The sequence below is a fragment of the Anopheles maculipalpis genome, chromosome 2RL (assembly GCF_943734695.1).
Source record: "Anopheles maculipalpis chromosome 2RL, idAnoMacuDA_375_x, whole genome shotgun sequence".
NCBI lineage: Eukaryota > Metazoa > Arthropoda > Insecta > Diptera > Culicidae > Anopheles > Anopheles maculipalpis.
In genome coordinates, this window is record NC_064871.1 from 74720225 (window position 1) to 74747815 (window position 27591).

The following is a 27591-nucleotide window of genomic DNA, read 5'->3' on the forward strand; positions in this document are numbered from 1 at the left end:
TTTTTTTTCCCTCTGCCGACCGTTTTGTTCCGTTCCATTGTTTACTTTGTTTTTATTTTGCAATAAGGATTTTCGTTTTGGAAATGAGAATTTTTTTTACCTTTATCTCTTTCTTTCATCTGCGTGGGAGAGAGAGGGTGTGTTGTGTTCTCTTGTGATGGTAGTAGTGGTGATGAAGATGTTTTTTTCTGCTGTTGTTGTTAGATAGTTGTGGCTGTTGTTGTTCCGTGCTTCGTTTCGGTTATAGTTGTTTTAAAATAGCTGTTGTTGTTGTTTGCTGTTTTGCTTGTGGTATTATTTTCTTTAGTTTGTTGATGCTCTTTAAGCTGTTGCTGTATATGCTATGCTTTTTTCCATTTTTCCATCATGATTTTACTGCTGTTTTTGTTTTTTGTTTTGTTCTGCACGTTGCACTTTTGTTTTGGTATTTTTGTTTGCTCTGTCTTAATGCTTTCAAGTTTAATTTAATGTTTATCTCGTTTGCTTTACTTGCTGTACTTTTTTTTTTATCTTGCTGTGTGTTGCTTTACTCCTTTTTGTATCTTTTCCTTCTTCGCATCATCATCATCATCATCTTGCTTGTCTCCACACTCCAATATCCCACGCTGTATCTTCATTTTCTTCCCGTTTTAAATCCAAATCGATAGCGTTGCGCAGCTGTTGTTGCGCGTGGCTACAGTCTTCTTAATAAACAAATAGAAAGGCGCAATGTTTCGACCAGTAGCTCACTTCGATGTCATCATTGTTACGAATTCTGGAATGGGTAAAACAAAAGGAAAACCAGTTAGTTAAGTCCAGCGAAGCGGGTGGGCAAAGTAAAACATAATTTTGCTCAACAGGGGCTAGATTTTGAATGGGGATTTTTATTATCTATTCTAGGACCTTTTTAAACCATAAGTAAATTTCATGTAAGCACAATTGCACAATGTAGAAACCCCGTAAGTGTTTAACATCCGTGTTTTAAATGCGACGTACGTTTTGCGGATAAAGAGAGATCTTATACAAAGACACAAGCATACGCTTTGTTGGCTGAAATTGTTTGCGCTACACTTGGATGCATATATTAACATGTTCTCGTACTTCAACTTCAAACATATGTGCAATATGTGGGTGATGTGGACAGAAACAAGCTATCGTATAAGCAAAAGCCCTTCGCTGCTTCGTCAAATACATTCTAACCCCGGCTAGTGTACATGTTTTGTGGTGCAACTAGTTTCATTTATCGAACCGAACATGACCGGAAAGAATTGCCTCAGGAAATTTATACAAAATCAACTTAAGAAAAGCTGCGAATACGGCACAGAGTCGTATTATTTGAACAAAAAAAATTAACGTATTTTGTTAATTACCTCAACATAAAATAAAATTAATTAAACGACTTAACCTGTAGCGAGTATAGCACTTTGTAAAAAAAAACCAATCAACATATAAATACACCACAAGAAATCGCAAAAAAGGATATAAACTACTCAACGTACAAAAACCGGATGAAAATGATTGCTGAACGTTTTGAAAATGAGCAACAATCGAGCGACAGAGATCATCCATTTGAGGGGAAAAATTTTAACGTCAACTTCCATCCACGAAACTAGCTAAAAGCAAATACAATCGCTCGCATCTCGTACAAGATAACAACAACACAGTGTACTACTTCTACTACTACCTCAGCGCCAAATAACCGCATTATTATCTTTATGATAGGGGTAGTAGCGCCTGCTGCTGCACGCTGGTTTCTCGTTAGAAGTATTAAAAACTCGAGCACACAAAAATGACTGTTACACTAGTTTCTTTTTGTTGTGCTGTTGCGCGCCAACCAGCACACCCTGCTTCCATACACACATCCCCCCCCAGCATGCTGGTTCGTTCTTTTCGCCATGGTTTAGATGATTATTTACAGCTTTTGAATGTGGTTCTGGTTATAATCAAGCGCCTGGGACGGAACTGTCTGGATCTTCCTGAGGCCTCTCTCTCATCGCGTCCTCCTCCTCATATCCGGGGGGGGGGGGGGGGGGGGGACGTTGGTGTATCGTTTTTCGCTAAGCGGTTCCGTCACCTTTGTAGTGAATTTGCAATGCATTGCACCGCGCACATACACACCTGTGACGTAGGTAGGTGGTAGGGCCTATGAGAGAGCATTCTCATTACGACTTACAAAGCAAGACAACACCCTTCTCGTTGTCCGTGTGCTGCCTTTTCTTCTGTGTGTACTTTTGAGGGTAAAGAGACCACACATGGAAGATAAATCTCCACACACACACACACATACACCGTGTAAACAAAACAAAATCCATATTACGCTACTGAACAACCTTCCTCCAGTGTCACATACTGTCCATTGCGTCGGCTGCTTCAGCAAAAACGAAACAGTGCACAGCCATCCGGATGAAATTATCCGAGAGCACGGATTCGACAAATGACGTTGCTCTTGGCTGCTGTACATGGGCGGTGTGATGGTAGAGAGTGTTGTATTAGCAAGACTATTTGTACAACCAACATTTGGGGTCATAAACCAATCGTAAGACGGAAGTGCGCAAAGTACAGGTTGCCATAAATCTCTTTAGGTGCTTACGTACGTACGGGGATCCCATATTGCCCAGCAAAATGCACACAATTGTCTTCCATATGTTGCAGAAAACTAATGAAAGTGTAGTTTTCTATTTGGGGTGTCACACGACCAATTATCATGTCACACGATCGACACACTCAGCAAATCCTGACCATTCTCAATAAACAGGATCCCATCGTTTAAACCCGATGGGAGATCCCGTGATTTCAGTTATAAAAAGATCTCTGTGAACATCACCCTTCCCCGATCTAGCTACCAGCTTGATCAGGGAGGCGCATATGTACTGTTTGTTGTTCGATCTGTTCAAAGAAAACACATACACACATCAAAAGGGGCGGCGCGAGGGACACAAGAAGCGGAAACAATCTTTACTTTCTTTTACTGTGTGCCGCCGCAGTTTATACCGAACAAGGTCAAACGTCAACACAGGCAGAAGCTCGGATAACAAGATCGAATCGGATTCGCCAAAAGATCAACGATCGTTTTACTCATGTTTTCATTGTTGTAGCAAGGTCTTGTGCTTACGTCACATGTTGGATGGATGTATTCTCGTGCCACGCGAGTCATGCAGTAGTAGTAACTGCTTTCGATGAGTAAGCGATGCTAAACTGTGAGTAATGCGTTCTTCTCCACTCACGAACCGACCAGTGACGACGTTTTTGAGCGCAAAGAAAACAAGAACCGATGCAGGGAAGCATCACCCCTTCACGATCCCATCCAGCTTGCGGGATCGGTTAAGTGTAATTTGACTATTCAGAGACACTCATCATCATCAGCCGCGGAATCAATCAGTTCGAGCAGCTGGTGGAAGCAGTTTAAATATTTATGACCATTGAAAACATGAGGCATATTTTTTATTTGTAAAAAAAATATTTCAAAGATTCTGTTATTAAAATAAAAATGCTATTAAGAAAACAAGCGAGCTACCAAACAATACTATATATATATATGTTACAAAAATAGCATTCCAACCGATCTGTACCATTCCCAAAATGGCCTTTTTCTGCCGGTACAATTACTTTTGAATGACGTAAGTGGGCGCAGAATAAAAAATAACAAAAGGATTAAAGTTTTTTATCGAGTTTACGTGTTTTGAAACAACTTTCGTGCCTGCAGTTTTATTACATTCACACTATAACCGTCCACCAGGCTGAAACACGCCCCATCCCCATCAGCTTTTACCCGTATAATAAACACTGATGGTGTGAAGAATCTATAAAATATTAAAACTTCTAAGATAACACGCTATTCGGGATCACATTCGAACGTATTTTGCATTGTAGAAATTTATCTTTTGAAAAACGTTTTAAGATTGTTTTTCACACTTCATGTATTCGGTGCTAAAATTATTCCTATTTGTAAATGAATGATTGTAATGACATAAAGTCTATCTAATATTCAGACAAACACCGGTTATATCTACCGCAAATGTGAAAGAGGGTAAAACATGCCCAAAACTACTTGGTCAAACTGGATGACTTTTGGCAGATAGTCATAATAATGATGGAGGAAAACCAATTCAATACTTTCGTGGCACTCGTGAGATTCTGGCGCAATCCAAACAATCGCTTGGATCGGAAAAAAAATCTGCGTACGGACAATTTTTTGTACACAGTGTGCTATGGTGCTATGGTGCATTGCATCAATTCCAATATCAACACATTACTGGTGCATGTGTGTGATGTTTTTGTGGATCAGCTTCTTGCAACATGCCCCAGCAAGACGTGACTAGGGTACACAATGTTGCGGTTTGTTCAATTGCAAAATCCGAGGTAAAAGGTACGACGTTTTGCCACACATGCGAAAGGAGTAAAAATGCATACGAAACTGCACTCGTTGGACTTCAAAAAACCGTGTTCCCCCTCGAAGGTATTTCCACACAAACAAACAAACAAACAAAAAAATTTTCCCCATATGAAGGGGCGCCTCCGCTTCGTCATTTAGGGTTCTCCCGCTTTTGGATTACCCCCCCTCAGTAAAGATTACACACAAACCAAAAACAAAAAGGTCAAACACATAATCTTTCTTTCAGCCGTAGCAGCCGCTTTGAAGATATCTTCAAAGTTACACCAAAAAGCCTCTTGCTTTATATACTACATACACCATTCCATATCCAAAGCCCCTTTGCTCGCTCTTGACTAAATTCTTCAACAAGAAGCAGCAAAAAAATTGTAAGATGCCACACTGCCAACAGAAAACCAGAGCGAGAGGAGGTTCGTGACGAACAATCGTGTACTTCAAAGACATTTGGCTTCTGTGTAGGTGGGCAAACTCGAGGACAAACAAGCAGAAGGCGGCTTTGTTTCACCATCATCTCTCCCAGAGCAACGTCGCCGGGAGAGACCTCTAAAACGCAAGTGAATGGCAAAGTCAACAAATGATTGAAATGCAACTTTCAAACCATCGGTTTTCCGATGGAAGAGAACGGGGCACGATAAACGCGAGCCAAGAAAATGGAATAAAATAGAAAACCAATCGTGGAGCAGAAAAAAACAAACAGGGCCAAAATAAAGGTGTATTTCCACTACTCTTCCACTTTAAAAGCATTTAAAATGTTCACGAAAATACAAGCACATCCGGCGGTTTGACAAGCCCCGTGAGAAGTAAACACGGGAGGACGTTCCTGGGCAAATGCAAAAAAAAACAAACAAAAATGTTCAAATCATGACCCTGACAATCCCCTCTGATGGCGCAGTATTATTCTTTTGTCACCCGCTGCTCCTCCAATCCCTTCTGCCAGCCTAATGTTTCCATTGGGCAGAGAGGTGTGTAGGACGTACTGCGCTGGTGCTTGCTACTTGCCACCAACATTAACCCCGTCCTATCGATCAAACGAGTTCGATTGATTTTCACCCCACACACACACACACACACACACACCTTTACAAAATGCAGCAAGAATTCTATTGCCCTCCCTCCTGTTGTTAACACGCATTTGTTTCAAAATTTGAATATGTATATATGATTTTACTTTTCCCAGCAAATCTTGTGATTTATGTACCCATCGTAAAACTCTACTTTTTCATTGTTTTGATACGTACCTTCATAATTAACCTGGCCATCGCCATCTATATCGGCTTCACGGATCATCTCATCGACTTCCTCGTCTGTTAGCTTCTCGCCCAGATTAGTCATGACGTGGCGCAGCTCAGCTGCCGAAATAAAACCGTTGCCATCCTTGTCGAAGACTCGGAATGCCTCCCGGATTTCCTCTTCACTGTCCGTGTCCTTCATTTTACGAGCCATCATTGTTAGAAACTCGGGGAAATCGATCGTGCCGTTACCTGGAGGTGAAGGGAAGGAGAGATGTAAGAAAATAAATTAATCATCACACGTATAGAGAGCTTATTCTACATAGTTGACGGCCGTTTTAATACAAAATCGTTTTTTGAATACCTTTTATCGTTCGTAAGAGTTTTCCCTAAAGCAATCCACAAGTTTCGCACCGGTGAGGATATTAACTATTTAGACGATGTATTCCGGATCTATTATATATGCTCATGCATTACTTTCCAAGCAACGTGGGGAATATTAAAGTCTCCACTACGTTTTCCTAGTACGCACATACATTTATTAAAGATATGAAAGCCTCGTGAGGCCCACCAGATACCACATGCCGCAACGGAGTAGTGTATAAATATATTATAACTCCTCAAGAGAAAGCCAAAGACACGCTTCCCAACAATAACAAAAAAAAGCTGTATTCAAAGAGTCCTTATGTTGGACTTCCCCCGGATTCAACACAGGTAAGGAAGCGAGAAACGGTCTTTTTCTTCCATAATATACGCTCTTTCGTTATCGATTTTTAGACCTTACTTCTTGAAAGTATTACATTCTTTTGCCCCCCTGACACACGCACACTCACACACCCGCATAGCATAGTTTCACAATAAAGTGAGACTAAATCACAATTCCCTTGGCACCAAAAAAACAAAACCGTTACATATTACTGCTCGGCAGGGAGGGGGTGTGCTAGCCACGCCAAGCATACGATCAATTTCGGGCGTCGGAAAAAGGTGTTTTCGGTTTGAAATATTAATGAGCGAACGGTAAAACTGATTGAACCATCCCCTACAATATTTTATTCCTGCCCCAGCAGGAAAAAGGTACGACAACGATGTCCTTGTGTCCGGGAAACGAGGCATTACCGTGTTGGACTTGGGTTGTTTTGGGAAGGTGCAGGGGGACGTGACGTTACCTTTCCACAAACAATAACGTCGACAGTTTCAATTATTTAGTCCAGAGGGCAGAGGACAGTTTCAGTAAATCGTTAAAAAGATTAAATTGAAAACAATGCCACCCTAACAGTCGGGGAGAGGAAAGAATGGTGAACCTTAATTTGTGAAATTAAAACGTTATACGCGTCTCTCCTAGCGCCCCTTTGCTGGACAGGGTTATTGCCTATTATAAATTTGCTTTCACTCAATTACTTTCCAGAGATGTCTTTTAAAAAAAAAAATCCTTCTCCTAAAAGGGGCAAAAAATGACAATACAAGTAGAAGTCATCGGATTGAATAGGATCCAATTTGATTTCTAATCTCGGAAAACGCTGCTATTTCCACTATTTCGTACCCTTGGTCGTAATAGCCGACCACAATCACGCCACGAAATAGGTTGCCGCCAGCCTTCACAGAGACCTGGGGACCTCCCAAGCGGACAACAACCCAAAAGCATAGCGACACAACACAGCAGAGCACCAAGAACCTTTTCAATGGAGTACTCAACCCATTGACGACGACGACATGATTGGCAATAGAGGTCATAGCTAAGGAAGGGACTGCTGCTGGAGCTGTGGGACAATCTTGCAGAGCAGAGTGAAACACAGGTTGCCTCCCTAAAATAGTGAAGCTCTCTCGCTTTTACCCCAAACTTTCCCATTAACCATAAAATCCAAAAGCACGATTGCAGCAGAAGGAAAGGCGTCATGGAGCATCATTACAGGAGGAGTACCAGCGAGTGCAAAGGGATGAATTGATTCGCTAGCTCCGAAGTCCGAAAGGGCACTGGTTTTACCCATGGCCGGGGGGGGGGGGGGGGGGGGACGGGGGCGATATCATAATGACTTGCCCAACACGAAGCTTGCGCTAGAATATGGAGTAGTGGTCGTCGTCGTCATCGCCACCACCGGAATGTGGTAAGGCCAATACAAGGGAACGGAAATTTATTATAATGTGTTTTGTATCGTACACCATGGCACGGCCGGCCATGGATATTGGTGGGTGGTACAAAACTTTTATGTCAAACTAGCGTGATAACGAACGAGCTTTCGGTAACAGCTATGGAAGGACAGTGTGTGCCTCGCTATTATATGTCGTCCTCGGACACAAACACACACCAGGGTGTTGTTTTTGTGCGTGTTCCGGGTGCTTTTCTATATATGCCGTCTGTTATGCTTGTTCATTTCCTATCTCGGGGTGTGCTGATTCGACAGATTGATAGAGGAGACACACAAAACTAAACTTATTTAAGGTGACGGTAACTCCAGCAACACACACAAACACTGCCGCCTGTCACAAAAGCTGTGTTCGATAACGGAAAAGAATAAAATCCACGTGTCAAGCATGGTGTGGAAGCTACAACACCGCTGTAGAATTTTGTTTACTGCGAAGCTTCTTTTGAGGTAGAATAATGCGCCTTCGGTTGGCATATTTCTATTGATCTCAACGGGCCATAAACTAACGCTGCTGACAGTTCAAAAAAAAAAAATATTACCCAAGACACGCAACATTCTCTGCTGTTGCCTATCGTGACAAATTCGATTCGCTTTTCCACTTGCACGGATTCACAAAACGGAAAACTTGTGCGCGCTAGAACTCGCTCCATAAAATAGTTTCCCTAAGAGGAAGGACACACACGATAAAGAAAAACTCCTCAACTCCGTGTGTCCGTTGTCTACTGTGGAGACCAATAAATAGTATTCATTGTATTCTGTATGGTAATCGGACAGCGACAAGACATCGCAAACGATACCCACCCGAACTTCGGAGATTAACCGACCGCACAACAAAGGGAATCCTCCAACGAAAGTCTAGAATGCTCTATACATACATCACACGCGTAAATCCCAAACAAACTTGAACGATTTACGAACGTGTCATGAACCGGGGGAGGACGGTAAAACTATTCACGACAGCGCCACTTTGATAAACAAGGCAGCAACAGCAAACGAAACAAAAAAAAAACAAATGTTCAAATACATTATCTAGAGCCAAAGGATAGAGAGAGTACCTTTCGCTGTTGATCCTTGATGGTGGTGGCAGATTTTTCTTTCAGCGTAAGCTTTTCCATGTCCTTTCCTAATACCCTTTTTTGGCAAGGCTACCACCACCAGGGGTAGACGAAAATGTATAATACCACAATAAATTTCATTGTTATCCCTTTCTTCATATTTACTGCCCTTTTTTTTCGATTATTTATGGCTCCCATTTTGACTGGTGTCCTCGCAATACTTCTTCTTGCGTGTGTATCCGGTTGGGCGCTTACCTCATCCGTCGCCGTGGTTAAGCGTAATGGTAATTGCCTTCTTTTCACGTGTATTACCATCGATCTAATAATGGGTTTATAGAAGTAGAATATACGAGGAATGTGATGCAACAAGAAATACCTTCAAGTAAAGGATTTTTTTCTTAAATCAATTTCTTATTCTATTTCTGAATTCTAACCATAATGTTGATGTATGCAATGAAAATGAAATTCCTCAAATCAAAGCTGGTCTGCGTTGTTCTGAATCCTGAACAGCGACGGTTTGCATATCTCCCAATGCGCTGTACAGTTAAATGCGTCCGCACTAGAAAGAACAAGACATCAACTGAAAGAAGCGAGACAGTTCAATTTTCTCCATTGAATGCTCCCCCCCGTTGCAAAATAGCTTCAAAGCAACGGCAAAGGCCAAAAGTCAAAACTCCGAATTGCGCATACCAAACGCAATCAAGGACAAGTAACATCAGAGGCAAGCTATTTGGAAAGCTTTCTGCGCTTTCACGCTGTGTACGCGTTTAACCGATAAGAATTTCCTAAAGTTCAACTATCCACAACTGTGCTGGTGGCATTTTCTTTGATGTCCACAGGACCAGTCGACCAGGACGACGACACAAAAGGGCGCATATCTTGTCATAAAAGCACAAGAACATGTCCTTTTCGGTTAAGTCATTCTGTCGTACCATTTGGTACGCTATTTCGTACCACAAACAATTGTATGTGCAAACGTGTCTTTATTTCAAATTTAAATTTTTACGTAATTTTGTAGAAATCATGGTAATTATCACATAAAAAATGCACGCAGTGTAGTTTCATATTCGTATTTATAAAAAATTCATATTCTTTGCCCATGCATCATACACTCTGTGAAAGCATGCATGAAGACAAACTAAATACCCAAAAAAAAAAAACAATGAACATATTATTAGATAAGACAAGCTAAAACTGATAACCAAAAAAACGGCAACCATACCCCGGGCAGGTGGATCTTAATCGCACACGCAAAAGATAACTGCAAACAGTAACATCATACACCAACACATGGTGGGGTGGTGGACTGGATGGTGCAAAACGATGCTATCATCAGACCACGTTTCGGCCACGTTACATTGACGCAATTTGACGAGGTGTGAAGCAGAAGTGCGTACATGTTACCATTGCAATCATTCCAGACTTCTCCTAATGATAGTACCACGAATTGTTAAAAAATGGACGACAGTACGGTGGACACACGCGACACAGTCATACTACTGTGTCCGAAAAGTAAGGTGACATTGGATGTCAAATTTCACGCGCCAAAAGAAGCCCCCTGTTTTTATTTTTCCTTTGTCAATAAGTATGTTTTTGACAGTTCTGCCATGTTTCACCCATAGTGATCGTGTCAAATTTTGTTTTGCGCAATGAAATAAACGCTGCGGAAACATTGCGGATGTTACAAAAAGCCTTTGGTGAAGAATGGCCGTAAGATCGTCGAAGACGTGAACCGCCCGGGGAGATCATCAACCTCGATCAACGACGCCCACGTCGTCCAAATCAAGGATTTAGTGGTCAACAATCGTCAGTTGGCGATACGAGACCTTTCGGATAGTGTTGAGATTTCCAAAGCATCGGTCAACACCATCCTGAAAAATGTTTTAGGGTTGAAGTCTCGCCTGGTGCCATCATTTTGAGGGAGTTTTCCGCAACAACTCGCACCCATATTGTTCCGCAACCACCGTATTCGCCAGATTTGGCACCAGCCGACTTCTGGCTGTTTAACGAGCAAAAACGGTCGCTTCGGGGTCACCGTTTTGACACTATCGAGGAGATAGAAGCCTCAGCGACGGCGGAACTAAAGGACATCCCAGCATCCGCGTTAAGAAAATGAACTCAAAATCACTTTATTTTTCGGGCACAGTAGTATATGATTAGACTTATACACATTAATTTTAGATAGTAAAAACAGCAATCTTAAATTGTGGTCTTAAATAATATAAAACAGATTATCAAGTCTACTTCACAACGATGTACATGATCGTTATGTGAAAAGATCATGAAATACGAATATTACGTGCAACACATTCCAAAGATTTACAGATAAAAAAAACGAAGGAAACATGTTAGCTGGGAGCTTAAGAACACACAGCGAAAGAGAGGCCCTATTGCCTCCAGACGTGAAGGGGGTTCACTATCAGATGATTATAGTACGTGACCTGTGCACCTTTCTACGTACACCACACACGCACATATGTATTTACATCCTCAGACTGGTCAGCCTGGTTCTGTTCGGATAATGGTGGAAAGCCGGAACACGGCAAAGGACACGCCATAGTCAATCCCTTCCACAGGGGCTTTTATGAGCCGCCTAGGATACACGGTACAGGGACAGAGGCTGAACGCATACATTCTCCTATCGTGAACACGTTCCGGATAACCTGCTTTTGCTATTGCGTGTATAGTTGTGGTTGCCTTTCGTAATGGGTATCATTTTCCCTGGAGTGCAAAAGGTACGTTACCAGTTAATCGTCGCGATATTAGGCACACACGCAGGCCGGAAAGGAATACCATATGCGACGGGAAAGCACGCGGGTTACGTATTTGTTATTGTTTGCCCGAGCTATTTATTAGCTTAAGAGAAGCTTTTCTGCCTATTTCAAAACAACCCGTATAAAACGTATCCATTTCATCATGTACCTCCTACTACACATACCGCTCCCCCAGTGCTCATCATTGCGAATACGGCCGGAGCTTTGGATATCCTGTATCAGCAGCCCGTAATAATCAGATAACACAGTCCCGGGGTCTCGCTCCGTTATGGCAAATCATAATTTACATTTTAAATTAATTGTTCTCTTCCTCCTCCTGTGGCTACGTTCCAATGCTGCACACCGAACAGAAACATGATACCCACACAGCTACACCACCATGGAGCCGCCCAGTACTTCGTACGACGGCCGGGCCGGGGGGACTCGAGAGATTGCTGCTGGATAATTATTGTAAGCCGTAATAAAACAACACAACGCAACTCAGATGACGATGGTTTAGTGCAATTTAGCATGCGGTTTTGTCGACTCATGGGTGACGTCAAGATCTTCAAACCCTCCCTTTCACCCGGTGGTGGTGGTAAAAATACAAAAGGTTTACAATGAAAAAAGAAAACTATGTTTTTTTTTCTTTACAACATCTTGCATACCGTGCGCTCCTTGTTGACTATTATTTCAAACCACATCCGGTTGCGGGAGAGTGTACACTTTGCATTCGTAATTGCTCATCAGAAAAAAGGTTTTTTATCCCATTTTTGTTACTGTTGCTGCCCTACTTATAAAAGCTTCTTACAAATGGGAGCTCGTTTTTCCCGCTTCTTATCACACAAGTTGTAAATTACTCCAGTCGACAATTTGTTACACAAGCAAGCGCGTTCTCGGACGACGCTGGGTAACATCATTTTTTTGCGTTCTACTTCAACCACAAAGAACCCATCTTGATAAAATACTCCTGCAAAGGGAATTGATAAGAAAAAAAAAGAAAGGTTGATCCATAATAAATTGACGTACACACACAGCAGAGCAAGATGGGAAAAACAACTGCGTCACATCGACAGCGGTTTGTCTTTTCCTTCGTTCCCAAAAAAACTAACCTATTGACTTCCATCTATCGGTGATGAAACAACTGCAAAACAAACAACAAAAACTACCCTTCTTCTCGATGGAAGATACTTCCAAACAAAACAAAACAATCGCCCAATACTTCTTTCCGCAACATCTTGTTTTCAAAATCGCAAACAACTATTTACACTGGATGATTTATACGAAACATCATGAAGCCATTTTCATCCTTCACCACAACAACATTGACAGGCCTATGCCAAACCGCACCCGGCTGCAAAGACGAGGAGCCATAATAAATCGGCTTTCGAAAATTGACACTCAAAAAAACAAAACACAACTGCCCGGGGAGGGGAGGAGTTTGAGGACCTCCCCCGCCTTAAATCATTAAGACAACGGAGCTTTATGCTTTGTGTGCCTGATGCTAGACACAGCCGGGAAACTCCTAGAAAGAGCTGGAAAATCAATAGCTACCATTTTTCATGCTAACCTATCGATAAGCACCCGGCATAAGAACACGCGCAGATTACCATGAAGCTCGATTTGCTAGCTTTCAGTAGCATACTACATAGTGGTTGATGAAAATTTGAAGAAAAATGGAACACATCCAACCATTGGGCACTGTGTTTGTCTCAAAACTCATTACGCCACATACACACACCATCATGCTCCTCTAACCTTCTTCCCTTCTGCCTGCCTCTCTGCCTGTATGTGTGAGTTGAAAATTTGGTACGATTCCAAAAACACAACGAGATTGTTGACACAAAATTCGAAGAATGACAACTCCTTGAAAGCTTTCCCCTACGAAGGATGCTAAATTTATCGAACCAAAATGGGACGGCAAAGCCACCTACCTACTGCTGCTGCTGGAACGAGGTTCTCACTCGTACTCCTTCCCCTTTTTTTATCGACCCAAACAAGCGTACTTCTTCTTGGGAATGGACGATTTTAATGGAACGACGACGACGACGACGATGGATAGACGCCAACGCGATACATATCAAGGCAACGACGCCCAATATTCCTCATTCGCCATCATCCACAAACCAAAATGGAACAGAAAACCGGAATTTGACGCCACGAATAAGGCCACCAGGGATTAGATATGGAGTGCAGGGTGGCAACAACAACACCAACAACGGGGAAAAAAAATGCATGACGTCACCAACACTCCATCATCACTGTCAGGACACCAGTAGAAAATGAAGTCTAAGGCTGATGGCTGAATTGGAAAGCCAAAAGGGGGAAGAACATGGCCCCAATTCCCAGATGGTAATACATTTCTATTTTAATTACATTTTTGTCCTCCTGTTTTCTGCACGTGTTTGAAACATAACAAGTATTTTAATGTTTTACTTCGTATTTATGGCTACTTTTTTAAGAATTTGTATTTTCTCCGAAGGCGATGGAGGCGCCCCGTACTTTATGAATTTCTTGTTTTATTTTAGAAGGATTTGTGCTTACATTTGTTGGCGATCCAAACTGTCTAGGTGCAATTCAATAGGCTTAACCATTTCTCGCAGTGCGCTGTAACGTGTTAACATGCCGCAAATATATTTTTTATGAAGAACTCCTTGTTACAATTCCTCATCCGTAACACACATCCAAAGAGTGACAAGTCTTGCCTAGTTTTATCACATTAGTTATCCCTTTACGCGTCTCCTTTATTAATCAAACGGACGTGTCATTTCCTGTTCCCCTGTTTTACAAAAGCTTTTGCTCTTTCCTTCAGCTTCTGCCCGCAAGAGTTAAAAGTTCCAGGTTCTATTTATTTTTCCAGCAGTTCCTGCATGCATCAGAGAAACAGCACTAGAGGATTTCACAAAATACCGCTTCTCCACTATGGGTACCTTCTATGCGCAGAACCAATTTCTCATTCTTCCCACATTTGGGGTCAGGATAGCATTGATGGGTGTAGGGCGGCGATGGGTTTTAACGCAATCCTGGAAGCGGGTTTAAGAATTTCCAGGTGTATAATGCTCGCCACATGCAATGCAGAGACCCCCCCGGTTTGGGGTTGCAGCAATGGAGCTTTACCTAGGAAATGCGGTGGTGCGCCTTTCAAAGAGATTACACACACTCACACCGTATTATCGGGGGCTCTGCGCTCGTACGAAGACGAACGGCTTTCGGCGTGCCGAAAGTACACTCCAACGGTAAAAAGCGCCCTGTATACAAACCATATACAGTGATATGGACGAGTGGTTCGGTAGAGTGTGTGTTGATTTTCTTCGGCCATGGGAAAAGCCAATGCTCTCTACCTTTATACACAAACACACACATACATAATAACTTTTGATACTCAACAGTGGTAGTAGTAGTAGTAGTAGTAGTGAGTTGGATGGAAAAGCTTTTTCCTGCAACGCTTACTCTTTCTCTCTTTCCCCGGGACGGTTTCTCCCCGGCACCGGCATTGGTTTGGGCTTTGGTGGTTGCGGTATCTTTCTGGAAATCTTTGCTCTGGCTGTTGTGTTAGCGTTAGCGTTTTTTTATGTGTGTTAATAGCAGATGGGCGTGCGCACAAGCGCTCTTCCGTTTGGTGGGCTCTGTGTGTGCAGCAAGTCGTACTGCTTTATACGGGGAACTGCTACTGGTCGTGCTCTGGCTGGCTACTGTGGCTGTTGTTTCTACGAAGCTACTACTAACGCTGGAGAGGAAAACGATCGATATCTGGCCTCCCAACCTTCCTCTGCTGGCCGATTCTTCCGCGGGCGCGCGCGCTGCCGCACGATAGCACACTGTTGCTTCACAGTAGAACAGTTTGGTTCAAAGCCACCACCCGCTGTCATTTGATAACTTTTGGGTAGAACACGCGGTCCCCTTCACAGTCCGAGCGTGCTCCAAAACGTGGACAACACATAGAAAAGCAGATTCCTTGTTGGAATTCTTTTCATATTTACGATACACGGGCGTACCAGGGCGTATAGAGTGCTCCTGTCTGTCGTACACACCTAGCCAAGGGAATTGGGTGCTGTACCGCAACACTGGAAGGGTCTCTTCTCTACCTATTACGGAAAATTGAAACAAAACAACACATACCTACGACCGTCAAGAGCGCGCGCAGGCGAGCTGCTACACTGTTGATGGAACAGTGTTGGATTTGCATACCCATATACGCTTCGCAATAAACAAGGGCGGTGGCTTTAACCCGTTTTCCATTAGCATCCCCATATTTCAATTATGCCAATGGCTAGCACACACATGCACACATTAAGCTAGGGTTTTCCTCCCGAGTTTGCAATTACTATTACACAACCGCACTGCTCGATGGTGTACTACAGCCTACACCGACTGAGACAATCATTATCTAGCAGAATAGAAAACAAAATGCATGATTATCCATTTACATTTTATTTCATTTTATTATAACCACAAATTTTAAAAAATAATTCAGTTAAAATGACTGTAGCTCCCACCACGTGCGGAAGCTATTTTTAAGTTGCTGCTCAATTAATTTTGGTCGATCCGTAAAAGGCGCCTGATACTAATGAGGCAAAAGATCGGGCGCAAAACCGACATATTGTAGAGGAATTGATAATTATTGATATCGCTTGCAAACAATCTGTTGCAAAAGGAGGAGAAGGCCCACAGTGAAAAAGAGAAATACTCATTATGAAAGAGTATTTGTATTAAGGGATCAAATATCACGGAACCCGCCTATGTACAAAGCAACAACAAAAAAAACTCCTCCGTCCCCCCGCTTTGGTTTGGAGCCATTTTCAAACGTTTACAATGAATAATGATATTCTCATTAGGAGGGTACTAAGCGGGAGAAAACCAGTTGCCTAAAAAATGGCTTCTTCATTAATTTAACTCCTCCACTCCACAACTCCTCCATTAACTCCACACAACAAATCAATACTGATGGTTATCAATAAGTTGTTGAAATTTGTTTTTAGATATCTAATGCATCACAAAAAAGTCCTTAAATCCTTACGTCCTTAGCCACAAATACAATCCCCATTTTTGTTACCACGAATGAAAGTAATAAAATCCCCAACATGTGACTGAACTCAAAAACATTTTTAATAAGGAAAAAAGTTCTTAGGAAGAAGGCAGATGAATAATTCATTTCGCTAGAAAAAACAACTTATTTCCTTTTTCCTTCGCCTTAGCCTCATCATCAAACAGTCCTCTGCTTCACACGATTATGTTCCGCACTAGAACTTTTTTTCATCCCGGGAAAGTTGCCAGTCTAAGGGTGAAGGAATGTGGTGACCTTCTTTTTTATTCAAATCCATTTAGCTCATACCCAATGAAACGGGGCTTCGGAATAATTTCAATCAGGATATGAAGGCTCCCCTTCGAGGACATCGTGTGCATGTACTTGGTGTCCCAACCAGTACACCAGTTTATAAAGAGTCCTGGCGTTCCTGCTGGTGGTGCAGCGGTACGGATGATCTCATTTCCTGCTACATATATTTGATGTTTCGTATATAACCGTTTCGTGTACCACCCCGCTCCAAGAGAAACCAGTGGATTTGTGTAGAACATGACGGACATTCCATACGAAGAGAGCATTTGGTGGAAATCCAATTAATGACCGGTTTTATGCTTCTCCAGTTTTGTCCTGCTGCAAATGAGCTTGCTTCCAATAATGTGGCTGGCTGGCTGGCTGGCTGGCACTGCTCAACTTCCTTCGCGCCCAAACGCTCCCGAAACGGATCGATAGTTTCCGAAACTCATTTTCTCTCCATTATGCTCCATAAAAGGACAAACTCCAAGCAAATACACACACACAAAATAGAGTGTGCCGCGCGAGTCGGCCTCACCAAGCAATGTGACGAAGTAATAATGGTGTTCGCCCGCTCGTCCACAGCAAACTTGATTAGAAATTGTGCAATTCCCACCCCTTTTTCGTAACGCACATGGAACCCTTATGATGTCAGGCCACCCACCACCCACTCGGGGAAGGCATTTTTACTAATCGGAAACCTTACATGTGACCTTTGGCCCTAAAAGCCTCACCCAAATTTGTTCCCAAATAGTACCACCTCTCACACACCTCCACAAACAACTCAATGTCCTTCATCAATCTTCAGTACTAAGAATTATCGAAGGTCACAATCAAAATCAACATCATCATAGTCATCGTACACAAGGCCATTAGTACAGAGACGACCACCAAACACCGTATGTGCAAACCAAAGCTCTCCAATTCGTCTTCAACCGGCCAAGCTAAGTCCTGGAAAATAATTCGAATCTGATTGCGAAACCTTTCTGAGTGGGGTTGATTAATGCGCCGATCGCGTGCCAGTTTTTTTTTACCGAGCGCGGCTCCAATCATCACCGTAAGTTTTCCAATAAAGACTCGAGAGATGCCGCCCGACACACAACAAACAGCGAGGCCGCCATTGATGCAACGAAATCCCTGCCCAAGCCAACCGAAAGAACTCATAGACTAATGAGCTATCCAACTTTCAGTCCTTGAATCGAACACAGGCGTCATGTACGGTGGGGTGCACCGTTTCGCTTGCAGGTGCTTTACAAAATGAAATGGTAGAAGAAAAAACGGATTAGCATAGTGGCTTTCTTAATGTGATAGTTGCACCAGTACAAAGTAGATTACAAGTCCTTCCTCTATCAAGATTTTCGTTACAATCCCCGAAAAAAAGTTTTCAAATCATTTCAAGTCAAGGAAGTATTAATCTCTCTCTCAACACATGTAGAGAGCAGTAGAGCATGTGTTCGGTGTGGTCAGCTGTTCCTGACCCGGAGGAGTATGTCAATGATTAGTGGACGTCTTCCAATAAATATCATATCCTCCCATTTCGCTTTCTCTTCAGTCAAAACCACCATATCACATGCATCAGTGAAGCGTGGAGAGGAGAACCATATGCGACTGCTGTCTTCCCATTACTTTTTCAATGGACGCTTAAATGGTGATGCACGCATAAACAGTTATGCAAGTGGCCATTAAATTTGAGAATGGAATTCTAACGAATGTCCAATTAAATATCAACATTCAACACTTACCGTCCGCGTCGACTTCGTTGATCATGTCTTGCAGTTCTGCTTCTGTGGGGTTCTGACCTAGCGATCGCATAACGGTGCCTAATTCCTTGGTCGTGATTGTGCCATCACCGTCCTTGTCGAACAGCGAGAACGCTTCTTTGAATTCAGCGATCTGTTCTTCCGTAAGTTGATCGGCCTGTAATGGGAAGAGGGAAAGTAGATGGAAATGTTGTTAAAAACAATTGAACAATGTGTACAATAGTATGAAATTAAAACCGAGCAGCAGACGACACGTCCCGTATCCCACCTGTCAACTGTTGGATGTAAATATTTCCTCTTTCAGAACCATTATTTATCAACGGATACACGCTTGCCCTGGTACGTGCCGAATGATTGCATTCAATCTGTTTTTTTTTTTTTAAATAGCTGTAGAAAGTTCAAAACCAATCACCGACATGTCCATACACACGCTCCCATACACATCTCGAAAGAAAATATTGATAGGTTTTGCTTCAACCCTCTCCATATTACCTGTGGAGATTGATTGATTGGAGCAAATTTATAACTTTTGTACGAAGAGCAATTTCTTTCCCCCCCCCCCCCCCTCCTTCTTCGCTGTTTTACAGCACGCACGCATGTTTTAGAGATATGTTTTAATCTCTCTTTCGACTAATGGAAACGCTGTTAGGGTCGTAAAAAGCTATACAACCACAGCATAACGTATTGACCCCGCGGTTGGCTGGTCGTATGAAAAAGCTGGCCGGCAAACAAAATATTATTAAAACGAAGCATGAAAAATGCGATTATCGTCGATCTGGACGTGAACGGAATCGTAACTGTCTCACGCTTGCAAGAGCGTGAGAATAAGATTAATTTCAAACGGCGGAAGCCTTTCACAACTACGACCATTAAGTTCCCACCACCCCGCTCGGAAGTCACCTTTGGGCGGTGTTGGACTTTGACCGATAATTCCTTCCGTTTCGTAAATCTCTCCGGTGGTATTGTGGGGTGGGTTGGAATATTCAACACCGGTAGTTGCAGTGGGATCATAAAATAATCATGCATCTCTTCCAAAACAAGCTCCAAACAAACGATATCATCAATCAAGCAACACACCACCCTCAACAGAGTCGTTTCATTTTCTTTATAGCGCGTGTGCAGAGGCGAACCCTGTGTCTAAAGCTCTACAAATCTCCAGAATTGGAGAAAAAAAGAAATCAAAGGTGCTATAAACCTTCCCCAACAGTGGATCAATTTAGTATCTGTAACATAAAAAAAGAGAAAAGAGAAAACCGAAACCACGTGACACTTGGAACCTGATGCCACGGAGATGCAAAATGCCAATGACCAGCGTGCTGCTACGTGCGTGCTGGGAAGGTAGGGTGATGTTTGTACCGTTATATATGCTGACAAGTTATTCGAGAATCATTAAACATTATTTATATGCATGTCGTACCTTCGCGCGAATCGATGTGCACACCCCGTTCGTGGCTTGAGGCCCTTCTGACGTGCCTCATGATGCGCGCGATGCGCGAGTTATCGCACCGTATGTGTGCTCGAGTGCTTACCCCAAGAGGAGAGAGTGCATTTGAGTGTTTTGAGACACCGCCCCAACACACATGATGTTGTTATAAAAATTTTATCACGAAAAATGAAGCTTACACAGTTTGCAGTTCCAACAGAGTTTCAACAGACTTATTCAAAATATTACAAAAGTTGTGTCTTACACCGGGCAAAGTATGGATCTTTTGATCTACACCGGTTTCGTGAGACATGTGCAGTGTGCTGATTTAACGCAAACAAACATAGATTAGTCTCTCGGTTGGATACTCTCTCTCTCTCTGCACACCTTAAACACGCAACAGACACCGGCAAGAAACCGGTCAATGCGTGGTTTGTGCCGTTTGCTACTACTGCTGCCACTAATACTGCTTTACCTGTATCAATAGACAAGAGCATAGAGATCGACACATCTTCGCGAAATGTACTTGGACAAGATTTCTCGGCGCATCAATTGTGACTCATTTACTTATAATACATCATTGGGTGTCTCAAGTACGCCCGCGGATATCTTGATTCCTGATCAGGGTAGTTTATCGACTAGAGTTCTTCTTCTCCATGACTTAACGAATTTCTAGGTCACGCCGGCTATCAACTGTAGTGCCATTACTAGACTTGCTGATATGCCACGCAGGTTGGATGAAGACAAGCGCCGTCCCTCGACCATACTTAGTAATTTTAATACTGAATTTCTTTGGTTTCTTGCTCTCTGGATGCTTGGAGACAATTCCTTGAGACCTGACATATATACAATGATTCGAGGGCTTGAAACGGAGTGGAGCTCATCTGTCCTAACAGCACAACCTGAAACTGGAGGAACATTATTTAAACTGCAACTATTTTGCAATAAAAAAGACGGTGATAAGCATCGTCCATCTATTATGAGACTATAACGATGCAACAATTGTCTAGCGGGCTGTTCTACTTCTTGTTTGCACTTTTCCCTACGGTGCCAAAGCTAGACATTAGATGTCAAAATATGGCGCTCATTAGCGTGCTACTAACCAAACACGAACCACACAAAGCTTTTACGCTTCCATGTGATGTTATTTTGACACTTCAATAACACACCAGCACACAAACCATAACCGACCGATTGTACCAGACGACCCCATATATCTTCTTGCTTCTGCAAATACCGGATCTGTTGCATTTGATGCAACTCTAAGCTAAAATGCATTATCCATAGGCAGCAATCAATTTCAATTTAAGAATGGTATGGCATGTCTTTTTCAATTTTTTCCTTCCTTTTTTTGTCTCTCCTTAAGCCTGGAACCACATTTTGCTGAAAACAATTCAAAAACCTTGGATGGAACAAAAGCAACACTGCATACACACACTTGTGCCAAGAAAAACCACCTCTTCTGTTTGCTTTTTCTAGCAAGTCAAAAAATCGGCCAACAAACAAAATGCATGGATAGCACCGAACCGCAACATCAAAATGCGCGTAAAAACCGGCCTGAGTCAGCGAAGAACGGTGCAACCGAGGGGAGGGGGGAGGTTTTCACACAAACGACCAGGAGAAGGAAAGAGACAACACAACCGTGCCGGTCCGAGAGAGCCGCGTGAAAATCGAAAATACATTTTCCCAAAACACGGACACTGAAAACATGGGTGTAAACGGGGCCACCCTACCCAGGGAACACTCCTCCAACCAACGGAACCTGGGGTCTGCCCGAATGGTGGCATACTCTCCTAACTCCGCTCCGGAGGAAGAGCCGGGTTGTACACCGTTATACGCAAAAAAAAAAAAACCACCGATCGTACAGACGGGCCAGAAGGTGTCCCAAAAATAACATTCCAACACATCGCGCACACCGGGACCGGTGCGTTGCGCTGTTTTGTTGCTACTAGGGTGCGCGCGGGTGGCGGCAGTGTTGCTGTTCGCATAGCACCACGAATGCAACAAAAACACATCTCCGCAACGGCACACCAACAACAGAGAGAAGAAAAAAAAACGCATCTGCAACTGCAACACCCGCCGAATGGATGAATCAAAAAACCCTGGTAAAGTTTGCGGCTATACCCGTGCAGAGGGCAGGGACTAAGCACAGCAGTGGCAATCGACAAGTAGCGAACACCACCCGTCCCCTCACGAGGTTCGGAACCCCAAAAGCATTAGTGGGAGTGCCGCCACGTTGCGGGAAAGCCGAATCTTACACGCGCGCAGGGCAAATCAGTGTTATGTTCTGGTGCGGAAAATATCACCGCTGCAGCGGCATGTCTTTTGATGATTATAAGCGGGATTATTGGACGGTTTAATGGCGCCGTTTGATAATTATATTATGGAATGATTTGTGTAACCGCACCGATTTGACCTCTGAATAGGTTTATTTAGTTTATTGGAAGTTGGGATATGACTATGTGAGGAAGAGACACCGGTCTAGCGGATTGTTCTTCTTGTTCTTGGGGCTTACGACGACCTGCTGATACCACGTTGTTGAATAGTCAATCCTCAACACGGGAGAACGGTCCGGACGGGATTTGAACTCCGGTCCAGCAGCCATCTGAAGACCGGCGTCGTTGTCGCCTTACCACCAGGCCCAACCCAACTTATAAATCACATCGGATATCAACTCTTAAGCCTACTGTTATCCTTAGTCGCAGAACTATCTATTCTAGCCTCGGGTAAAATCAAATCAAGAAATCCATAAACAGCAGAAAGATAGATGTGGCAATTTATCACACAACAGTATCAGCTTCGAATCCTACCTGATCCTATCGTACTCCCGTAATTTTGAATATCTATTGACATTGAGAAATTACAGAGAAATTAAAAGTCAAGGAAGTCAGAATAGGATAATAAGCTTTAGAATATTCCTTCATCTATCTAGCTAATACAATTTGACGATTACTTGTGCTTCCTCCCTTCCAAGGCGAAAAAAAAACCCATTCGCTCCAAAATTGGGTCACCCTCTTATCGATCTTAGTGGGGCGCCGCGCTCATTTGAATACAACACAGGCACATAATATTGACCATGGAAAAGGCGTGAGGCCTTCGAAGGATTGCTGGACTGGAAAAGGCAAGATTATCTCCCGAACTAATTCCAAGGACTAGCCCATAACTCCTACTTTGCCTTCCAAATTGTCCATAAAGAAGACTCTCGCTCCACAGCTACCCATTATCATCGTTGGGAAGAGGAGTTCATTAGACGATTCACCATTTACTACTGATGCTCCATAATTTCCGATCCTTCCACCACAAACAAAAAAAACACAGGACTAGAAGTTGGAACGTTTGAAGCTCCAACTAACCCAGCTGGATAGTGGTAGAAGATTCCAAGCCGGAATAAGGAGTCAAGCAGGGAAGAAGTTTTTTGGAAAATTTGTTGGTGGCAATTGTGTTGGGAACGACGCATGCCTTCACAAGTACGCATCCAACATCCTTCTCTTCGTAGCGGGGGTTCTAATTGGATTTTGAAGGCTGGTTTGAACATGGCGCAGGTGGGAAAGAGGGTCGTCGTGGGTAGTTTCTTCAAGGCGGTGGGGACGTTGGGTTTGGTATGTTCAACCGTCGCACTACAAAAACCGATTCTGTTAATTGTCACACACAGGTGGGGTATGCATGTGCTTGCGTGTGTGTATGTGTTTCGTTAGCTTGAGCGAAGGTGTAGAGCCCTGCCGAAGAATAGGGCAACATTCGAAGCACACAGAAGGAAATACGGAGGCATAATTGTAATCTTGTTTACACAGTACCGACCCACCGTCGCTGTTCAGAAACCTTTTTTGCCTACCCTTCCGTTGCCAGGACTCACCAAACAAGAACAGGGCTTGAGGGGTAGAAAATTTGAAAAGGCTTCTTTGCGTACATTTTGACACAATAGGGATGTGGTATGACGGTGCATAAAATGGGGAGCCTTCGTCTGTGCTTGTGGGTTGAGGGATTTTGGGGATGAATTATTTAAAAATCTCATATTGCATAATACGTTGACACATTGTTACACTGAAATACAATACATGATGCACTATATTCATTGTATTCTGTGTTTCCAGAGTGTCCAACCAACATTGGTAACGCCAAAAAAAAATGTCGTTCAATAAACCTTTGTTCCGTTTGTGCGATAAACGCAGCAATCGTAAAAGATAGATGTAACCCATAATCATTCCATAGATAAATTTCCATTTCTTATCGGGCATGATAAAAACTCACCCCCTATCAACGTCCAGCCAGGAGGACAATATTATCAACCGGTCTCTAGCAAATAGAGCACAAGGGTGAGAGGGAGAGAATTCACACTAAGCAACCCCTTCTTTAACTTATTCTCCTTCTCTCTCACGTGAAACTATGAGCCGCAAGGAAGTAATTTCGAAAATTTAATTCAAACGGCCATAAACGGTCGAAGCGGGGTGTTTTTTTTTTTATTTCTACACCGTCCCCGTACGTATGTAGTGATGGCACACCACGGCAAACGAACCCCTTTTTCACGTGAATTGTGAGATCATTCCGGCGGGTGCGAGTGTATGTGTGTTTTAACGCGTTTCTCTCTCATTCTCACCCTTATTGCGCTCTTCCCAACACGCGAGAGTTTTTACCCCTTTTGCTACGGTGGGAAGAAGACGAGCCCCATATACGACCATCGCATCAGCCACCAAGCAGCCACCACACCACAGCAGTATCAAAGTAGGCAATTTCATCTCTTCCATTTCTGGAATTCCTATTGTATTTGTGATCGCGCGCGCTCGGTGACGCTTTGCTCGAGGACCATGCTTCCAAAATGTCAAACCTTGGCAGGCAGGTGGACAATTCCCCATAGAGAGCTATGAGCAGACTTTAGACATGTCCTACAACACGTTCGCTTGAATTTTTGTCCCTAAAAACAAAGTGCATACAGGGTTCGCCAGTAAGGCGATGATGGTATCATTTTCGCTACGTTCCCAAATAAATCCCCCTAGCTACCCTATTCGCTCTCGCTCTCTCAATATCTTTCGCTCTTTCTAACGTCCTTGCTCTTAAATATTTGTTTCCTATTCTTTTTAATCAAACAAGATGATGATCAATTGAGCAAAAAACTACTACTGCCGGGCAGGTCGGTCGGGCACAACCACCTTCTTTTCTCGGTGGTAGTGCAAGCCGCCCGAGAGCAAACATGAACACACCAGCAATGGGAAAAAGAGCCGCGAGAAAAAACCCGCATTGCGGTAAAATGGTTCCCTCTGAGCGAGAATACTACTGCGAATCCGGACACGCTCTCACCGCGCGCGCTCTATCCCCCAATCGCGTTTTCTCCGTTTCCACCAACACCCAACCTCCTCCCCTATTGGCACACACCAAAAACTTGGGGCGTTGAGAGTTGCGTGTTTTCTCGGCTTCAATGTCGCAACGGGATCATGGTTTGTGCAGGCCAAAAAGAGAAACCTCTAAATTGCGCACGTACAAACACACACATACACACACACGCCCACAAGGGGGGAGCAGATTCAGTGGAGCCTGAAGAGAGAGATATGTGTGTGTGTTCGTGAGAAAACGTGAAGTTGAGAATTTTGTCTCAAAAAAAAAACCCCCCCGTTTTTCTACATCTCGTCGTCGCCCATATAGACACGACGAGAGCGCGATTCTGCTAAACGGCAACTCCCGAAAATGACAGCACTTGTCAAGTGGTGTTCCACCACCAGAAGTGCCCGTCGGAGTATGGGAGCCAGATTTTAAAAAGCAAAACGGAAACCTTCCGGAACAAGCGAATAAAATCCACCCGGACATTATTCACTCCTCCCATCGCCCTTTTCTACCCCTCTTCAAACACATCTTATTCTCGTATCATTAGCAACTTCGCACACACAGTCATCTAACGAACGAGTATAAACGGAATGGCGGGGGGAGGATGGATTCGATTGACTCACGAGTTGAATTGTGCGCAAAAAAGTGAGGTTAGATATGCACGCAAAAGGGAGCCTCCTTTCAAGCGGCAGAGGAACCATGATGATTCACAGCATACTTCTTTTTTTCAATTTTCTTTGCATATATATATATTGTGTGACAAGGCGACTCCCGGGTAAGAGAAGTAAAACGTCACCATCATGCCACATGCACAGGGGTATACACACATACACAAGCACGTACATTCACACAATCGTTTCACTGCGCGTAAGTTGGCCGCATCGGATTCCATTCCAGCAGGAGGGTTCCCCGAGCCATCGGTGGCAGCTGTCCCACACTTCTACTACTAGTACTAATGAGCTACTACTACTTCCACAAGAAAGCACTTTTTCACCATCTTCTATAAAGTCCCCTTTTGCTGCGTTATAGTCCAATTTCTTTTTCTTGGTTGTCCAATATCGTAGTCATTTGCTGACGCCTTTTTATCGCCTTTCAGTAACCCTGTACTCGCAATGCTGCAGAAGAGACACACACCGTTCCACCAGGACGACGCGAGATATTAGCAAAAGTCTTTTTGCAAGAGGCACTCCCCCTCATGTTAAGGCAGAGTGTGGAGAAAACTCGCCAATTACGCGATGGCGGCGGTTTTTTGCACAACTATCACTTTATCATAGGAGGCAACCAGTCATTTTCACTCACTAAGGCGCCACCATTTGCTTCGCCAAATTGAAGAAGAAAAAAAATCCGATCCTCCATTCTTTTAATGGCTGGCCCCGCTGATGAAAAGTGTTACCCGTGGGGAAGAGACGCCATTGGGGAGATATTGGGCCACTGTACGCGGGCGATGACACTTGACACATCCGGATTCCGGCAAAGGTTGATAAAATTCGATGAACAGATGCGTGCATGCATACACACACGCACGCACACACATACCGAAAGATAGCATGGAAAAAAACCCCGTAAAATGTAGAGGAATTGTAGCAACGGCGTATAATTACCATCTTTGCTGCTAAAAGGGTGTTTGGTGTCTGGTTGCACGAAAAACTAGCTGACAATAGACAGGCTTGGCTGCTGCTGCTGCTTGGTTGCTTTTGCACACTTTTGCTGCTGCTGCTGCGGCTCTTCCGTGTGGCGACGCTGGCTGCGAACTCGGCGACAACTGCTAACTACTGCGGCTTACAATTTACTGCTGCTGCTGCTGCCTCTGCTGGCACTGGTGAGCGAGAAATGATTTTTTTTTTATTCGGAATTGGCGCTCTCTCTCTCACTCTCGCTCTTCTGCTCTCTCGGCCGGTATATTGCAAAACGCGCGCACACCAAAAGACGCGCGCACACAAGAAACCCGAACACACGCTCTCTCGCTCTCTTCTCGGTCGACGGGTTTCGGTTGATGACGGCGGGTTCGTTTCTTCAGCGTCCTTTGACGGCTCCCGTGTTTCGCCGATGCAGCGCGGTTCTTTTTTTTTTGTTCGCTTTGCGGTTACTTTGCGCTGACGACGCGATACGCACACAAGCACACTAGGATGTTTCGATGGGATGCGAGAGAGAGAGAGAGAGAGAGAGAGAAAGAGGGAGAGAGTGAGAAAGAGAAGGTCAATTCACGCACTACGGGAAGGTTTGAATAGCGAGGC

The 27591-nt window shown here is 43.5% G+C and overlaps 3 protein-coding genes across 3 annotated transcripts in view; 2 read left to right on the forward strand and 1 right to left on the reverse strand.

Annotated features, from left to right (window-relative positions):
- LOC126567469 (cytochrome P450 6g1-like) overlaps positions 1-27591 on the forward strand; it is a 243540-nt gene that overhangs the window by 19357 nt on the left and 196592 nt on the right. The window lies entirely within an intron of this gene.
- The window catches only part of LOC126556500 (uncharacterized), a 518397-nt gene that overhangs the window by 15047 nt on the left and 475759 nt on the right, over positions 1-27591 (forward strand). The gene's annotated exons all lie outside the window — the stretch shown is intronic.
- Positions 609-27157, reverse strand: LOC126556366 (calmodulin). Its single transcript, XM_050211630.1, has 4 exons — positions 26959-27157; positions 18604-18778; positions 5608-5850; positions 609-754 (listed from the first exon to the last, which is right to left on the reverse strand). Exons 1-4 carry the CDS (start codon positions 26959-26961, stop codon positions 726-728), a joined length of 450 nt encoding a protein of 149 aa, XP_050067587.1. The 5' UTR covers positions 26962-27157; the 3' UTR covers positions 609-725.